At 41.8% G+C, this 19,161-nt stretch overlaps 1 protein-coding gene across 1 annotated transcript in view; it reads right to left on the reverse strand.

Moving 5' to 3' along the window:
• Positions 1-4,142: 4,142 nt before the first annotated feature.
• The window catches only part of UBA2 (ubiquitin like modifier activating enzyme 2), a 41,608-nt gene continuing 26,589 nt past the window's right edge, over positions 4,143-19,161 (reverse strand). The window contains exons 13-17 of the mRNA XM_021701020.1: positions 16,415-16,570; positions 14,976-15,072; positions 10,628-10,733; positions 8,922-9,058; positions 4,143-7,378 (exon numbers count right to left, since the gene is read on the reverse strand). Coding sequence (XP_021556695.1) covers positions 7,197-7,378; positions 8,922-9,058; positions 10,628-10,733; positions 14,976-15,072; positions 16,415-16,570 — 678 coding nt within the window. The 3' untranslated portion in view covers positions 4,143-7,196. The remainder of the gene's footprint in view (positions 7,379-8,921; positions 9,059-10,627; positions 10,734-14,975; positions 15,073-16,414; positions 16,571-19,161) is intronic.

Raw genomic sequence — 19,161 nt, forward strand, 5'->3', positions numbered from 1 at the left:
CCTCCCATCTTACTAACCAGCGCCACCAGGGTTTCAGGCGCTGGGCCGGACTAGTTCAGCCCGGGGCAGAAGCGCCGCTCCCGCTCCAGGACCCGGGAGGACACTGTGCGTCTCGTGCAGATGGGCCCCCCAGGACTTCGAGTGACCCCCCGACCCCCCCAGCCCGCCCCGGAGCCATGAGGCTGCGCATCGGGGCCGCGGGGCGGGGGGTGGACTGCCTGGTGGGGAAGGCGCCGAATGCTGGAAGCCGGGGTTGGTTGGGGACTGGTCCTCCCGCCTGGTCGCTGTGCGCAGGCCCCCAAGGCCAGGCCAGGCCGGAAGCAGGCCTCAGGCTAAGCCGGTGGACCGGTGAGCCCCAGATGTGGCCACCCAGACAGGCAGTCACGAAGAGCTGCGAGGACACCCCCTTTTTCCAGCACCTGCCTTCAGGGGTTCGGGTGAGGCACCAAGGAGGCTCCTGAAAGCACTTGGGCTGCCACAGGTACTGGGACACGGTGGGGCCTTGGGAACCACACTGGGAGGGAGGGGCGGTGAACGACAGGTAACTAGGGCTTTGTCCCCCAAAATACAAGCTACAAAGTCCGTGTGTATTTCAAACAGCTTGTAGGGAAAAGCAAACCGTTATCTGCCATGACCTGGTGGATTCAGGAAAACGACTTGAGTGGAAGGGTTTTGTCTCTTTGGAGGCACCCCCTTCTGCTCAGAGAATTTCAGGAAGATGCCCACGGTGTGGCCGGGGGCGGGGATCCTGAATGGGGGATTGTGTTGGCGCAGCTTGACCACAGAGGACCTCTGGCCTCAACATTGCTGAGAAGCCTGCAGTGTGGCCCATTCTCCTCAGTGGGCGTTTGAGCAGTGTCTCACCCGGCAACTCCTTCACAGCGCCCCTCGGATCTTGAGGAATTCCAACCCACCCACCCAGCCAGCCAACCAACCAAGCTCAGGGTGCGGGGGGCAGGCACAGGTGGATGCATACGTTTGGGGGAGCAAATACCCAGAGGAGCCATCCCACGAGAAATGAGCTCCACTCTGAGAAAAAAGGAGCAAATTAAAGAAGGCAATGAAATACCACCTTTCACTGGCCACATTATCTAATATTTAAAAATGGAAACATTGGCAAGACTGTGGTGAAACGGGCACATATTTTGCTGGTATGAGTGTAAGTTGGTACATTCTGTCAGGAAGAGCAATTTGGTGGTATTAACAGTGTCATAAACAAAAACACTCTTCTACACAGTAATGCTTCAAGAATCTGTTCTAGAGAAGTAATCCAAACTGCAGATAACGATGCAAGCATAAAAGTGTTTATCGTGTTATTTATGTAATCTATACAGTCCTAGGATGTCTAGCCTCCTGAAAAGGCCTCTCTGCCCTCAAAGTAGTTCTTAAATAACTGTTTCATCCCCACCTGCCCAACTAGAACTTTTAACAAGATTTTAACAGTCTATTGGAGTTGCTAAGTAACAATATATAGGGTCAGCTAAAACACATTGCTTACCCTAATGGTAATTAAGTAATTAATAACAAAGACCCACCAACAGAAATGACCCAGAAGGCTTGCTTTCTCACTCCCCAGCCTCTGCTGATGCCTTTTCCCTCCTCCACTGATGGAGGGATGTTCTCCGTGTTCACCACTCTCTTTGGCCTTTTTCTTCCTCGGTCCAGTGGTGTGCTGATAGTTGATTAGCAAGCAGTGCTCTTGGGGGAGAATTGTACTAATCAGGAGCCCTGGTTTATAGCATTTACCAATACCATTGTGGTGAATTTCAAACCACCAACATGGTATTACTGCAGAGAGTGGGGAAGAAATGGATATAATCAGCTCTCAGAAGCTAGTATGAGCTGGTTCTAACTACCTGGGTTATGCTGTTAAAGTTTCACAATGGAATTGTGGGGCCTCTGTCCTATCATCCTCTCAACCAGAATCTTCCCATTGTCTGGGGATGGGGACACACTCAGGAGGCTGGAACAGGACATGTTCAGGCTAGTCTCACACTAAGTCCTAAACCATAGTCTTTTCCTTGTAGTTCTCCAGAGGCCAATCCTACCCAGACTGTCTACACTAATGGTGGTTTAAAGATTCCCCCTCCTGTCTCTCCTTGTAATCTGGCTTCCATCAGACCCCCTTATCTGTCTGTAGTGTTTGTATTGTCTGGACCCCAATTACGGACACGAGTCAGGGGTTTTCCCAGTCTTGGGACACACTCATGCCAATCAAGTGTGGCTGTTTACCTTAGGTTCCTAGGGAAGAGGGATGGCACACAGCCAAACACCATATGGGGGTTTCTGGGACCCACTCTTCTTTCTCTCCCTCAGCCTGCAGCAATTTCCATCCTCTCCTTTGAGGCCCAGCTCTCTCAACCAGATTGAGTCTGCCAATTTCCCCTGGTCCTGGTATCCCCTTTGGCCTCTTCGGGGGACGAGAAGGGTCAAAGCATTGACATCTAAAGCCATGGACAGGCATGGTTCCCCGAATCTAAGAATTAGGGTTAGGATCAGATAATTTCAGCTTGCTTCCTTCCTAAGGGTGGGAATGGCCACCTCAGAAGGACCTTCACTTCCTTGCCCTGAAACCTTATCCTGCATCCAGGAAAGGGAATTTATACACAAACTTTGTATGTGGTGATCACCCCAGCGACCTGCAGTTCCATGGGGTGGGACATTTGGGAATCCTCATTTCTACAACTTTGTTACTACATTTTTGAGCAGGAGGTTGGCGTTCATGACTTTTAGTGCTGCTGGAAGCTGACGCTGGGACTAACTGGGAAGCTGGGAGACACACAGGATCCCCATCCCACCACCTCTTGCTGCCATTGGTAAGAAGTTTCTGTGAACACCAGACCTTAGTGTCTTACTGCTTTCAAAGGTTTCTACCCAGGCTGGCAAGGTTGGCATGGTTTTCTAAGAAGTGTAGTAGCATGGTGCAGAGTAGGGATGCAACACACGTTTACAGAATGAGCGAATGGCAGTGTGCACAATGCCTAATTTTTCTGAGATTGACTGGAGTTTTTTTTTTTTTTAAGATTTTATTCATTTGAGAGAGACAGAGAGAGCACAAGCAGGGGGAGGGGCAGAGGGAGAAGCAGACTCCCTGCTGAGCAGAGAGCATGACTTGGGACTTGATCCCAGGACCCTGGATCATGACCTGAGCTGAAGGCAGACACTTAACCATCTGAGCCACCCAGGCACCCTAGGTGAGAGATTTTTAAGTGAAGGGGCAAAGACAAAACTGTCATCGAGAACATTTCTTGTTTTGTCCTGCTCAGCACTTTCTCCTTTCTCTGGATTTCCTCGGGGAGCCATCCCTCCAGTCTTCCTCCATCTGAGCCACCCAGGCGCTCCAGTGGATTTCTAAAGTAAAAGCCTGAGGATCTACTTGGAGTATTTGTACATTCTAGTAAAAATTTTCTGAGTCTTTCCCTATGTAAGTCATCACTTGTTGCTAAGATTTAAAATTTTTTAAAGCTGAGAGACATTTAACAAAACCCTCAAATTGTTATTTTACCAGGAAAACGTTATCTTCGGGATATAGTCAAACTTCAGAGCATCATCATAGTCCTGAGGTTCAACTCAGATGATCTTTTTATTGAGAACAGTTCAAAAATTTCTCAAATAAACTTTTGGCTGGAATTTATTTTAAATTAGATGCAGGGGGGAAAAGTTCCCTGTGTGCAGAATGCAAATAATGTATTCCCAGTATGAAAGGGTCTATAAAAATACTTCTCTAAATATATCCTCCCACAAATGGTCAAATGGAGATTCCAGGAGGCCTTTACCCCCTCCCCAAGTCACAGTGACTAGAAACATATCATTTTTTCTTCCCTAACTTCTTTGGGTTTTCTTTTACTTACTTTGTAAGTTTCTATTTTCTGTACATTACAAAGGGCTAGTAGGAAGCTTAAATTTGCCAATGTTCCTTGGCCACCCATGGGCAATTTCCAGGAAGAGGAACATCTATTATGAACCAAATGTTTTCTGGAACTTCTAAGTGAACCATTAATCTACCGGGAGCAACTTGGCTCTCTTCTTAGTTCTCTGGAGGCTCAAATGAAAGAATTCTTCCTAAGTCACAGCCTAGCAACAAGGATGAACAAAGCGGACTTCATCAATGTTGGACCCAGGAATCACTGCAACACTTTTCCATGCCAACTTATATTTTTAATCTTTATTGCCTTTCTGATTAAAATCATAAGTATTCATTACAAAACTTGAAAGTCACATAGGCACAGAAGGAAAATACAGACTATATATATATCTCTCTCTCTCCACTTTTATTACGAAAGTTTTCAGAGAAAAGTTGGATAGTACAATGAACAACGTATATAGGCTCCACCTAGATTTAATAAATGTTATCTTTTTCTTCCTGTATTGTGTATTTTGCTGAGCCATTTAAAAATTGTTATGAAGCTTCATCCCTAATATTCGAAGAATAAAGACACTGGCCTACATTAAGTACAGGACATTATCATACCTAAGAAATACTTCCATTATCACTTTATCCCATTTCCAAATTTCCAATTATCGCAAGAATTGCTAGTCATGTATTTTGCACTTGAGTTCAAGAACGTCCCACATTCTGTACTTGTTTCCTCCTAATGTTGTTTAGCTCGTTCCTCTACACCCTCTTTCCTGTCAGCTGGAAGTTGGGTCTAGCTGCTGCATTAGGTTCAGGTGAACAGGTTTTTTTCTCAGTGCTGTTGTAGTCTTCATATCATCTCACTGGGAAGCACACGTTAAGGTGTCCCTGATACCAGGTTTGAGTATGTGATTACAGCGGGGACAGATCAGTCCATTTTCCAAGGTGGCTGTTTTTTCCTTGGTGAGTTATCTGTACAGCAACATTTGAACACTGTAAAGATTCTGTTCCTCAACAGCCTGTTACTGAAGGTTTTGGCTGACTGATTACACTGATGTCTGCCTGATTGCTTACTTATGTGGTCAGGCTCCATATTAAAACACTGAATCCTCTCGTACATGCCAAGTATACAGACTCATCTTTGGGACAACAGACTAGATAGGTAAGCTTGGGTCAGCAGACTGTTCCCATTAAGGCTGGAAGATGGTTTGTCAGACTGTATTTCAGGGTAGAGCTACTGGGGAAAGGCCCCTGACGAGCTCTGCGTCTGGCTCCCCAACTGAGAAGACAACTCGCACGGGAAAACCACAAATATCAGGCCACATCTAAAGCGTGTCCATGCTCCAGGGGCGTGCAGGCAGCTTGGATCTGCCTAGTCTACATGGGCAAGACCCATGTATCGGATCTGCCTTGCTGATAAACCCTGATTTTATAAAAACAGGTTGAAAATGGACAGAACCTGCTGGAAAAGGTAGTAATAGAGTTGTTGCAGAGATAAAAACCACTGGTCTGCCAAAACAGAAACCTATCTCTGCAGATCAAACTGGCTCTTACTGCTATTTATGTACAAATGGGAAAAAAATAAAATATACAAAATGCTGGAAACCATTTTGACAATTGAGTCTACAAGGGCAGGGTTAGGTTTTAGGAATGGCATTTCAAAATTGAAACATGATCACCAGTGACCAACCAGTTAACTGAAACATTTCTGAGAGGTGGAATTCCAGAATATTTCACCATTGTCTGTTACATAGTTCTGTAATTTTGAGATTTTTTTTTCTGGAGGAAAATGGAACATCTAAAAATCTAAAGGCAAAGTGAACCTCACGGGCTCATATAGTTGTAGGTGGGGCTTCAGTTTGCCCAATGCTGTATTGAAGGCTGGAAGTCAGTCCATCCTGCAGGCATCAAGCGGCATGCTCCTGAGGGCTGAGTCTTGTTCAACATTTTTCTGAAGGCTTTGATTACATGCTGAATTTACAAATGATACAAAACAAGGAGCAAGAGTTAATAAGCTAGAAGGCAGAGTAAGAATTATACAAAGTGGAACAAAATTTAATGAGTTAACAATTTGAAATTTAATTGACTGTAGCCACAAAACCACCAAAGGCTGAGGTATCAAATGGGGTGGGTGGGGGGGGAACAGCTTCAGGGGTTTCTGTTATCTGAAAACTCAAGGCACATCTGTGTGAGGAGAGTACCCTAAGGGCCAAGGCCCTCTGAGGTCCAAGGCGGAGACATGGGTGCTGATCCATCCAGGGCTGGTCTGGCCACTTCTGTAGGCTGGAGTTGGACCTTAAATGGTATACTCAAGAAGGGACTCTGATGAATCGGGGGTGGGGGGTGGGGAGGGGCAACCCAGAGAAGACTGCAGAATAAGGAAGACTCTCCCCTGCTCTGGAATCTCAAATCCAAGGTTCTAAGTTCCTGGGGCTGGGCAAAGATCACTTAATGTTCTCAACAGAAGGCCAGTTGTTTACAATCCAAACTTAAAAAGTAACACTGCCATAAAAGCTTTATTTTAGAAAGTACTTATCTATGGCAAACAGTGGAGATCATTTAACCTTCACATTCATTATGAGTTAACTCTTTAGAAGGAAAGAATTTCTCATGCCTGCAGTAATACATAAACCCAGTAAGGCAGCAGAGACGTGAACTATGCAGGCATGTGTAACAAGTATGCAGATGCCATTTATTTGGTCCATAAGTACAGTATAGTCGTATTTGAGTTCTACAAAACATCAAATATAAATAACCTGAAACTGTAACAATACACAAAAACTGGCTTCTTACACAGACATACCAGGCAGTACAAGCTGAAAACTTGAGTAAATTAACATTGTTTTACATTAATATACATAGTGCCAGTTAACATTTAAAAACACATTTCAATGCATAGCACTTGATACTTCTTTGAATCTGTTTCAGTCAGTTAAGAGTATGAAAATGGTTAGATCTAGGCTAAAAATAATTCTTCTTCTAACCAAAAATAAAGGCATAATATTTATAACCAGGTATCAACTTTACTAAACGACAATATTTTAAAACTGTTAAATGATACCTAAGGGTATTTACATTAAAAAGGCAACATGCATCGTGTTGTTTCATCTCATGACTGGTTATGCACACACTTTGTTCAAAGGGCTTTAAAACTATATTCCTACTTTCAATACAGCATACTGCAGTGTTTCTAATTGTTCTAGCAAAATGAATGCTTGCTTTCAAAGGGAGCAGAATCATCTTCAAGTCACTGGTGTCAATTTTTTCCCTTTGGAACAAAGAACATAACAAATAACCTGGTTCTGCCCAGTAAGAGGGTTCTGTTTAGAAGCATTTCTGTTCAATCTAATGCTATAACATCATCAAGCTCTTCTGTCTGTTCTGTGCGGGACCTCTTTGCACTGACATTCTCTTTCTCATCTAATTTCCTCTTGCGACTTCTCTCTTCTTCACTGATGTCAGCATTATTTGAAGGACCTTCTTCATCTGAATCAACTATGAGCACATCATCTTGCTCTTGTGCTTATTTCAGAAAAAAAGGAAAAAATGGTTACAAGTGTGGGAGTTATGAGTGATTTACTAATATTTTATGAAAGTGAAAAGCTGGCATTTCTAATATACACCAAACTTAAGAATGGTAGGCTACCGTTAGGGAACCTTCACTTTATACATGACACATTTCTGTACTGTTTTAATGTTTTCTGTAACAAGCACCAATTTGTTTTCTAATCTTAACAAAAAATTGTAACAAGCATTATAGAACTCAAGTTATTATAGCTCCTTGTTTCTATTTCTCCAACAGAAAAGGGGAGGGTGCATATCCTAATACTGGTAGTGGTAGTAATAGTAATAAAACAACAACAACAACAACATATATATAGCACTTACAATGTGCCAGGAACTGTTCTGAGCACTTTGCATATAACAACTCATTTAATCATCACAACAACCCTATAAAGAAGATAACATTATTATCCGTTTTCCAGAAAAGGAAACTGACGTACAGAGATTGACTTGCCCAAGGTCACACAATAGCAGAGGATGAGGCCAGGATTCAAATCCACGCAGTTGGCTCTACCGTGCATGCTCATAACCTTACACCACAGCTGGTTTCGTGTACCACCCCCAACCCACCCTCCACCCCCGCGCCAAAGCAAAGGCAGAGTACCTACCCATCTTACTCGTTGCTATTGCCTCCCAAACCGACCCACAGTAAGGGATCAATCAATTCACATTTCAAATTATGGTTTCTGAAAAACTACCACAGTCCCTTCCTCACAGGAAAATGATAGACTTTTCTATTTTTGGAGAGGGGAAAAAGGCCATGACCCCATGGCTCATAGGTGGACCACACTCTAGCTAGTCTCAAAGTCCATCTTTAAAATTCTCAGAGAACGTAAGAACCAAGAACAACCATATTCCAAAGAACACCAAAGACACAGGGTTAAAGAAATGGAAACAAAGAAGTAAAAAAAGTTGGTAACTTTTAGTTTCCTGAGTAAAGAATGAAGGGAGGGGGGCTGTTGTGGGATGTGGGTAGGTAGGAAACATCCAAATCTGAGCACACAGTAAAGCACCAAGCACTAGTACTGAAAACCCAGGGAAACAGAGCCTCTGATGCACTTTACCAAAGTCATAATGGTTCTGAGAGACTGTGAAATGCTAAAAATCCTATACTCACAGCATCTGTTCACTCAAAATAGTCAGATGCACTGATTTGTTTCCCCTAAATAAAACAGGTACCCAAAATCCAAAACTACTACTACAAAGGATGAAGTATCTTCATGCACTTGTAAATTCACGGACATTTCCAGTTGTAAAAACCCACTAACAAAAAAGAACAGTTCCTATTTTCCGTAAGAATTTCCCCTAGTCTTTAATGTCTTCACTGGTTCATATATTCAGAGCTCCATTAAAACAATCAACGCCAAATCAATACACACCTCTAATAGTCCTATGGATTTCTGTTTTATGGTCAAATTCATAAAATAATCACAGTTCGTTTCTATATAATGGCCTGCTTGGTGGATAATTAAAGTGCTGGCTGGCTGGGGCCATGACTCACCAGTGGATGTGGAAGGCTGAGCTCCATCGTCACTGCCATTGGTTATGCTTTTGGCAGCATCTTCGGCTTGTTTGGGCCCCACTTTTTCTGGGGCATCACCAACAACTTCAAATTCAACATCCTTCCCTAGGTCCTCACTGTAAAAGAACAACACACTGTAAAACTGGGCCACCACAACTACTGACAAAAGCAAAGGAACAACAGAGACACTGCTCCTCAAAGCTCTAAGTGCAAGTACGATGTACACACCAAATAGATCCTGATTTTCAAAGAGCTAATAAAACCAAAAATAAGACTGCACATAACAAATTTTTGGGATAATTCAAATGGTCAATACCAATGCCCCTTCAAATCAAGGAAAAGGTCTTTAAAAAATATTAACACAACTTTTACTGCTAGAGCAGAAAATGGAGTTCAAAACTCTGTGGCCCAAACTAGCTCTTAGGCATTATTTCTTCAGCTACCATGTTTAAAGATTTACACACTCTACTCTGCTCTTGACCAGAGCCATTTGGTGTTCTAGGAATAGGGGGGTTACATGGGCTCTGGGTTTCCCATCTTGACCAGCAGCACCCTGCTTTGGTAATGAGTTCCCAAAAACATGTATGAAAGTTTAATGCATGAAAGTCAAGCAAAAGACTTACATGTTATAAGGGGGGGTTCTGTTCCCAGAGAGCTAAAAAATATGATAAAAAAAACCCTAATTATGCCTCCTCTTTAGACACCATCTGATATATATCCATTTTATTGTACATGTCCTTCCGTTGTTTTTTCTTGTATAATTGAACACAAGCACACCACTGGCATCCAATGGTGTCTGAGGCTAGAGATCACTCCCTAGCAATATCTATCTTTGACTCAACTGTCTAACTTTGTGAAAGTTGTACTTATTACTACTAACTCACATTCAGTTTTTCCTGTCATTTTACGCTTTTTATAAACCAAACAAGTACATAAAATGTGATATTCTCCAAACAACTACACAAGCTTGAAGTTCATAGAGAGATGGCAATATTGGCAAAACAACTGGATGCAGATGGCAACCCCGTTCACGTTTGTTAGATGGTGCCCAAAAGTCTAAGTCACTGTGTAGTTTGGGTCTATCAATGGGAGCATGCACAAAAATGCACCTTATTCAACAGCTAACCATACCAAAGTGGAGGACCATCTCATTCTAATTGTTACATATACGCAAATATTCTGTAATGCAAGCACATGAATGCTTTTTATAAAAATAGCAGGACATTAAATCGAAAAGAAAAAAATACTTGATTCAAAATTCTCTATAGGATAATTTTTAAATGTCTTGTTATTGTTATACACCACAAATGAAATATCTGTCTAATGGGAGGAAGATTTCTTTTCTTCTAATGAATCTTTAAAATAATAGAAGTTTTTATTTTAGTTCAATTATCAAAATGAATTCACTTCTGATTCAAATGTCTGGATTTCTACCTTTTCTAGATCTTTCTGATTAGACACTATGATGACTTACCCTTAAATATTTTTTGCCTATCCCTTTTGTTTTTGAATTCCCAAATTCTTCTGTAGGTCAAGCCTCAGGGAACTTAGTAGCCAACTCAAGCAAATATACTGCATGGTTTCAAACGAACAGGAGGGCTTAAGGGTAAGAAAACATTTTTTCTTCACTTTAAAGTTTTTATATTCAAATAATTTCTTACACTTAAAATATTAATAGTTCCTACCTATGAAGGATGTTGATCAATAAAGTGTAGTCCTGAAGGAAGTCATCTGCTTGAAGCCGGCTGCCATTTCTAATTCCAAATTCTGACAGCTTTTTGTGATTATTAGCTAAGAAATTGGAAAGGAATAGATACTTCAGTTATATATTCCACTGGAGCAATCCTATTAATTTAAAAAAGATTAAACCCCTACTATGAGCTGAATTCTGTTGCCCCCTAAAATTCCTATGTTGGGAGTCCTAACCCCAGCATCTCAGAACGTGATTGTATTTGGATAGTGCTTTTTAAAGAGCTGAGTAAGTTGTAATGAGGCTGTTAGGGTGGACCCTAATCCAACCTAACCAGAATCCTTGTAAGAAGTCCCTCAAGAGAAACCAAACCTGTGGACATTTTGATTTTAACGACCTGTAGCCTCCAGAATTATGAGAAAATAAATTTGTTATTTAAGTCACCCTGTCTGTGTATTTTGGAATGGTGACTCTACCAAACTAATGCACTAAAATATTAGGCACTTAGAAATTCAGCCCTGAATGAAGAATACTCCAACTATTAAAACTGCTTAAAAAGAACCAAACCGTGTGGAGTTCTGACAACATTCTCCCATTCAAACCAAATTAATCTGGAATCCTGGAGGAGTTGGAAGACAACTTTTAGAGTTGTTCAAAATATATTCTACTTGCAAAGAGGTTATCCATGACAACTCCAACAAACTACTTTTCAGCAAATTCTATGATTCAGAAAATGAGAAAATTTGTTGATTTGAATGGATTTTCCATTTTTCAACATTTCTCAAATGACGAGCCTACAGGACCTCCCCTATCACTCCAATCTAGTTTTAGCTTCTACGTGTCATTTCTGCACAGTGCCTAATACCCACAGCATTTAATAAATCTTTGCTACATGGAGGGTGCCTGGGTGGCTCAGTTGGTTAAGCGACTGCCTTCGGCTCAGGTCATGATCCTGGAGTCCCGGGATCGAGTCCCGCATCGGGCTCCCTGCTCGGCAGGGAGTCTGCTTCTCCCTCTGACCCTCCTCCCTCTCATGTACTCTCTCTCATTCTCTCTCTCTCAAATAAATAAATAAATAAATCTTTAAAAAAAAAAAAAAATCTTTGCTACATGGATTATAAATATTCCAATGAAGAACAATTCCTCCAATCAAACTTTTGATGTCACCACCTCCTCCTATTTCTGAGTCTTTCTGCCTTAATTACCCTTTCTCTCCTGCACGTTCAAATGCTCTTCTCTCGACCTGTAAAAGCACTCAAGTATCACTTACAAAACTGCTTCCTCACTTTGCTCCCAGTTTCACCCCCTCTTCACGACAGACTGCGTTTTATTGAGTATTTGCTCCATGAGGGGCACAGAGTGTATAGAACCTGTTGACCTATGTAGTGCCTGGCACATACTAAGTAAACTGTATTTTAAATTCTAGTTGTCATTAAATTTACGTGATTTTTCTATATGATCTAGTAATCTTTTTTTTTGTTAGTGTTTATAATTTCTTTTGTCGCTTATAAGGAAAATGCTTAGAAAGGATCCTCCCTCCTTGAACCTGAAACCCAGAAACTACTGACAGTTTCTAATTCTTTTTTTTTTTTTAAGATTTTATTTATTTATTTGACAGAGAGAGAGATAGCGAGAGCAGGAACACAAGCAGGGGGAGTGGGAGAGCGAGAAGCAGGCTTCCCGCTGAGCAGGGAGCCCAATGTGGGACTCGATCCCAGGACCCTGGGATCATGACCTGAGCCGAAGGCAGACGCTTAACGACTGAGCCACCCAGGCGCCCCAGTTTCTAATTCTTTTATAGATTTTTTAAAAATTTTATTATGTTATGTTAGTCACCATACAATACATCATTGGTTTTTGATGTACAGTGTTCCAAGATTCATTGTTTTCGTGTAACACCCAGTGCTCCATGCAGTACGTGCCCTCCTTAATACCCATCACCGGGCTAACCAATCCCCCCTCCTCTCCCTTCCCGATTTTTTTTTTTTTTTCTAAGTAAACTCTATGCCCAATGTGGAGCTCCAACTCATGACCTGGAAATCGAGAGCCGCATGCTCTACTGACTGAGCCATGGGGATGCCCCTGCAGGTTTCTTATTTTAACTTTTTAATCTACCTGGAATGCCTTCAGAGAATAATTCCTACCCACACTTCCATCCTCAAGTCCTTTCTCACATTCTCCACTCACTACAAACTCCTCAGACCCAACATGTTTGAAAAAATAGTTACTGTGCATTCATTCTATTCTCGTCACCTAGCACCATCTCTAAAGGCAGAGTCATGGCGGCAGTCCTGTATCAGCCCAACAGTGCCACTTTTCCTCACCTGGCCCCTGAACTCTGACTCCAAATCTCAACCATGACATCTGCTACTGCCTCAGTAAAAATCCCTCGTTACCTTCATTTTTTCCTCCCTAAATAGCTCCCCGCTTCCTCTTTCACATGCCTAATCCCCCCCGGCAGACAATGCTAGAAGTTAATATATTACTTCCCTGCTTAGAAGCCTTGGTGGTAGCAGGGCACTGGGGAAGAGGATGACAAACACATGTCACGTGTACGCCACAGAAAGCCCTCTAGCTGTGCCACCACCGCTAAGCCGCAGCACCCCACTTTCCACTGAAACAAACAACTGGCCATTCCAAAAGCCGTTTACGTTTGTAAAGGCTGCTGATTCTGTGCAGGTGCAGATACTGCCTTCTCTGCCCAGAGGGCCTTTACATCCTTAGGAACTGGCCCAGGAGTCCTTTCTCCCGTAACCCTCCTCTCTTTACAAGGCTCTAATTCTTACCTTATACGTCTGTTCCTATAGTTATTTCTTAGATTGTACTAAATCCACTTGTTCATCATTTCTCCTCTCCTTCCAGGCTCTAAAGTACTTCAAGACAGGGACCACTGCCTTATTCATTCTTGAATTATAAACACCTAGGACTATACCTATAACACAGAAGGACTCTAAACATATTTGAATAAATGCTAGCCCCCTCAGTAGCACATGTATTTTGTGGAAAAGGGCCAGAGACTTAAGCCACAGAGATTATTGACCTGTTTCCATTTTTAAAGTCCTAGCATTTGAAAGAGCTGGCCAGAACCACAGAACCAAGGAGAGAATGTATATAGTCATGGATAAACTTTCTCTGTGTGTATGAAGACAGCTGGCTAAAATGGGGCTTAAATATTCAACTAGATTTCTTAAAATAGACTACTACCTATCCAAAACACGGCCTCGAATTACTCATGACCTAGTATCTCAAATATTTTCTTGACAAAATCTGCAGTCAAGAATCCTGACACTAGGTTTTAATGTAAAGGCTTGACATTTGAATAACCTCATTAGGATATGGCAAAGTGTCCTGAATAAATGACCAATGAACAAATGTGTGAATAAATACATCATGTACTTGGGGAAAACTGCCCCCAGGTTTTTAAAGTAATGGTACACTGACAAAATTGGGGATGTGGAGAAATCAACTAAAACAGTAGCCCAAAGAGATGAGCTGCCAAAGTGACCAAAGAGGTATGGGAACGTAGACTAGTGCAGTCTGAAGGGGACATAACCATAACTAATTCTAAGAAAGCTAAAAAAGAATCAAATGCATCATACTTTTTACAATAAATGCATTAAGGGATGACTTGCTTGCATTTTTAAAAAAAAGATTTATTTATTTTAGAGAGAGAGTGCACAAGTGGGAGGGGCAGAGGGAGAGGGAGAGAGAGAATCCCAAGCAGACTCTGTGCTGAGCGCACAGACCAACACGGAGCTCAGTCCCACAACCCCGAGATCATGACCCGAGCCAAAACCAAGAGTTGGACGCTTAACCAACTGTACCGCCCAAGTGCCCTGACCTGCTTAAACTTTTGAAAAGGAAAGCCTAGAAAACCAAAAGTGGGCACTGATTTTCAGCATTACTTTCTGCTCTATAATGGGCTATCAAGGCTTCTTTCTCTACTCTTGGACAAAACACCTAATAGCCTTAAATTACCCTTCCTACCGTAACAGCCAGAGCAATCTTCTCATTACTAATTCAGCTCCCAGGATCCATGATACAGGCAAGGTGGTTCCTTGTTAGTGAACAAGAGCATCATGGTCACTGTAAACCTGACTATGCACTGGGTTCTTGAGAAACAGTCCCTGAGATACCCTGACAACACGGGAGTCCCCAGACCTGGAATTGCAGTGATCCCAGCAAGGCAGTGCCACCTAGGGAGAGCACTTCCATGACCAAATATTGCCCCATCAGCTGTGATACTGAGTAACATGTATAGTAAATGGACAAACTAATGTTACTTTTTCATGTATACAGTTTCCACCCAAATGAGGGGAGTGAATAAATGCAATGTATGATACCTTCTGTCTCTCCCTCTTCTGAAGATATTAGGATTGTTCCTTTCCCATCTTCAATTTGGACATCTGGTGCTACCATAGCAAATTTTTCTTTCACTATCTATAAGAAAAAAAGATACAAAATATTAATGTATATATAGCTAAAGACCATAAAAAAACTTAAGACATTTTTTCCATAAAGGCTCTTACTTTCCCCTTCCATTGGAAAGGGGCAAAGTCGTTTGTCAAGATACCTCAGGGCATGAAGGAAAGCACTGGAAATTCACCCAATTACTCCATGCCCATGTTGACCACTGATGAAGTTCAGATAAAACTTCCTCCAAATGGGAGATTGCGAACTCTTGACTGGCTTAGTATTTTTTCTTCCCTACAGATGAAGTACTGAGCTAGACACTTGGCATATTTCATCTTAGTCTCTATGCCAATCCTCTATTTGCAGATGTTTTATAGATGGAAAATTTCTCATTAAAACTGATTCTTGGATAGTCTTCCTCTTCCCAAGTTCCAACTCTCTTTAAATTCCAAGATGGATCAGGAGTGATGATAATCTGTCAAATCCTAGCTGCTCTTAAAAATAACAGGAATTCTCTAAAGGTCTGATTATCCCACAAATAGCTGGCTTGCTTTTAAGCTCAAGAATGACTACATACCAACTATAATTATTTCCTAAGAAAGCAGGGGGGGGCAATCACCCTCTGCTGGCCAGTTTACCAAATCCTGCTGCTTCTCCATCAAAACATAAGCTCAAATCAATCTGCCCTATGCAATCAGTTCTGGGAGAAAGGCTATTCCCTCTCAAGCAGTCTAGGCAGCAAGGGTCTATCGCCCCCATGTCACATAAATATGAAACATGATGATGGGGATTATCAGAGAGCAATCTGAAATGATCCCAAAAGTGGGAAGTGGCACCCATTTGGGCCATTTATAGAGAAACTAATCTAGCCAACTTAGAAGGAACCTAAGGATTAGACCACATCCTAAACTTCCACTTCCTTCACTCCAGAGCTCTACTACTGGTGAATCCAGATACCCAAATGCAACATTTCATAAAAGGCCAACTTAACACACCACAATCAGGGATATCGCCTGTCAGGAAACACAGAATTTACACACTATCTGGGAACAAAGGGTCTCTTGCTTGCCAAGAAACTGTATCATCTCTGTACCACCTGTGGTGCATATTCCATCCAAATTCATCTATTCCTTTCTGGGATGTGAGGCACATACTCTGGAACCACAGACCAAAAAATCCAGTAGCAACCCAGATAGTAAAGTAACGTAGAATATTAGAGCAACACACCTTAGTAGTCAGAATCTTTCAGAATAATTACGTGGCTTTTAGTTTGTTATCACACTATCAAGCAGAAGGGAACCTAGGTTTCCTGTTTTTAGAAGAGGAAAATGAACAAACCTTGTGGAAGAGAACCAGCCCCTGCACTTACCTTATCCTGTAATGTGAGAACAGTCACTTTGTGGACATTCAGCCGAACAGTCACCTCTGGCTTGCTGGCACATACGTAACAATTAGGGTTAGGACGATCCAGTGCACAAGGCACAAGAAGCTTCTTTCTTGGGTTTGGCTGTTTATTCAAAAAAATCTTTGGAGGAGAAAAAATACAAGCAGAAACCCAAATCAGAGTTACAATACCACACAACCTGAAGTCTACCATCTTGTTTACTGTACAGCCAATAAAAAAATAAGTATTCCCTTCTAGATGGGAAAAAACATAAGGAAAATCATGGCCTTTTTAATAAGAGACTGATTTTTCAACTTTCTTTTCCAATTAGCTACCATGTGAAAGGCTGTGCTTACTGAAAAGAAATCTTGTACTAACGACTCTAAACTATTCTGCAAACTAATTTACAAAAGTAAAGGCCTAGCTGTACTCATCCCTGGTATCATTAAAACAGCTTTTGGGTGTCTTCCCAATTAAGGTTGTTCTTATCAATTTTAAGCCAACTTCTCAACAGCAATACACTTATTTCTCCAATTAATGGTAACGCTTTCACAGATGTATGGAACCAATGTGCTGCCTTTCTTTTCAAGTTGTCTATGATGATTACGATATTAACGTTTATATAATTTTGAGAAAAAATAATGTACTTCAGGCAATATTAGCACCTATTTACCATTTCCCTAGTACCCAAACAAAAAATAAAAGCCAATGCAAATTTTAAAAATTGCACTAGAAAAAAAATGCACTGAAATTTAAAAAGGCCCCAACCTCGTATTTCTACAGAGTTTGGTGAACACTAGTAAGATTAATACAAACAAATGTCAGATGAACACTGGAAGCAGATATACAAATTCTCATTTCTTGATGACCATGTTAAGTGTGGCACCTGCTAAGATGACTTAATTCTAAAGAGGAACCCCATGGATTCCCCAACTTTAACAAAGTCAATCCTGTGAGAGGCAGTAAGTGCTGGGAGGAGGACTCCTGTAACAATAGTACTGCTAGCAGTTAATCACTGTACTGGCAGGGCCAGAGGCAGGGTCCAATGGGAGAACAGATTTGATCGATCTTAGGCTTCACTGGGAAGGTAACTGTGCTAAGGGAAATCAACAGTCAGGAAAACAAATGCTAACACCATTAACATACAGGCTAACACTATTACTCTGTCCTAAAATTCACTTCGTAAGTGTGAACCAAAAAATCCAGACATAAACATCATTAACCCAAGAGAGGGACAAAGCTAAGTAAGCAAAGAAACAAGAAGGATATTACAGGAAACAGCAGACATTTTAATAAATTCGACGACAGACTGGCAGTAATTCTACAGTCCTTCACTCCAAAATTTCATGAAAACAATAAAAAGTTTGTTTTTTAAAGCAGGCTCCACACCCAGCATGAAGCCCAGCGTGGGGCTTGAACTCATGACCCTGAGATCAACACCTGAGCTGAGATCAAGAGTCAGACACTTAAATCGAATGAGCCACCCAAGTGGTGTTAGTTTTAAAAGATAAACCTAGTCCAAATCTCACGCAACATAGGAACTCTTTAACAGGAGACTCTTGCGTAGAGCAAGGACCTAGAAGGGGAGGTGAATTAAGAAGACAAATATCTTTCCCACAAAAATAGCAAGAAAAATTATCTTGGCCTTGGTGCTTAGGGGAAGTGGGGGGGGAGGGAACGGCACATATCTTCCTTCATATTTCATTACAGTAAGACAGGGCTCATGCGGATTTACTGTCAGACATAGGAGTTGAAAAACTAAAGCTAAGAATTTAAAAGTAGTCCTGAATTGGTAAGATGCCAGGCACCCAGATCAAATCCTCTTTGAAGAAGTACACCTTCAATAAGTCCTTCAGAGTTACCAGACACAGGGGTGCCTGGGTGGCTTAGTGGGTTGAGCATCTGCCTTTGACTCAGGTCCTATGATCTCGAGATCCTGGGATTAAGCCTCATGTTGGGCTCCCTGCTCAGTGGGGAGTCTGCTTCTCCCTCTCCCCTGCACCATGCTCTCCCTCGAATAAATATATATTTTTTAAAGATTTATATTTTATTTGACAGAACACAAGTAGGCAGAGCGGCAGGCAGAGGGAGAGGGAGAAGCAGACTCTCTACTGAGCAGGGAGCCCGATGTGGGGCTCAATCCCAGGACCCTGGGATCATGACCTGAGCTGAAGGCAGCTGCTTAACCGACTGAGCCACTCAAGTGCCCCATAAACAACATCTTAAAAAAAAAAAAAAATTATCAAACACAATTTTAACAAACACTAATTCAAAAAAAAAAAAAAAATCGTAAGCCAACCAAATACTGTGAAATCTAGCAGAAATGATAGTAGACTCACCCATAGAGTTCAGACACTGACATTATCAAAGAACATAAACTAGGTTTAAAACAAAAAAGGAGACTAAAAAGCATGAACAAAGGAGAGGACTATAAAATGACAAAGCAAAATTTAATAAAACTACAGGGAACTTTTAGAATTGAAAAAAACGTAATAGAAGGAACCACACAGGGGCGCCTGGGTGTCTCAGTCGTTAAGCATCTGCCTTCGGCTCAGGTCATGATCTCAGAGTCCTGGGATGGAGCCCCACATCGGGCTCCCTGCTCAGCGGAGAGTCTGCTTCTCCCTCTCCCACTCCCCCTGCTTGTGTTCCCTCTCTCGCTGTGTCTCTGTCAAATAAATAAATAAAATCTTAAAAAAAAAAAAAAAAAGGAACCACACAATTAGTCCCTC

The sequence above is a fragment of the Neomonachus schauinslandi genome, chromosome 16, assembly GCF_002201575.2.
Source record: "Neomonachus schauinslandi chromosome 16, ASM220157v2, whole genome shotgun sequence".
NCBI lineage: Eukaryota > Metazoa > Chordata > Mammalia > Carnivora > Phocidae > Neomonachus > Neomonachus schauinslandi.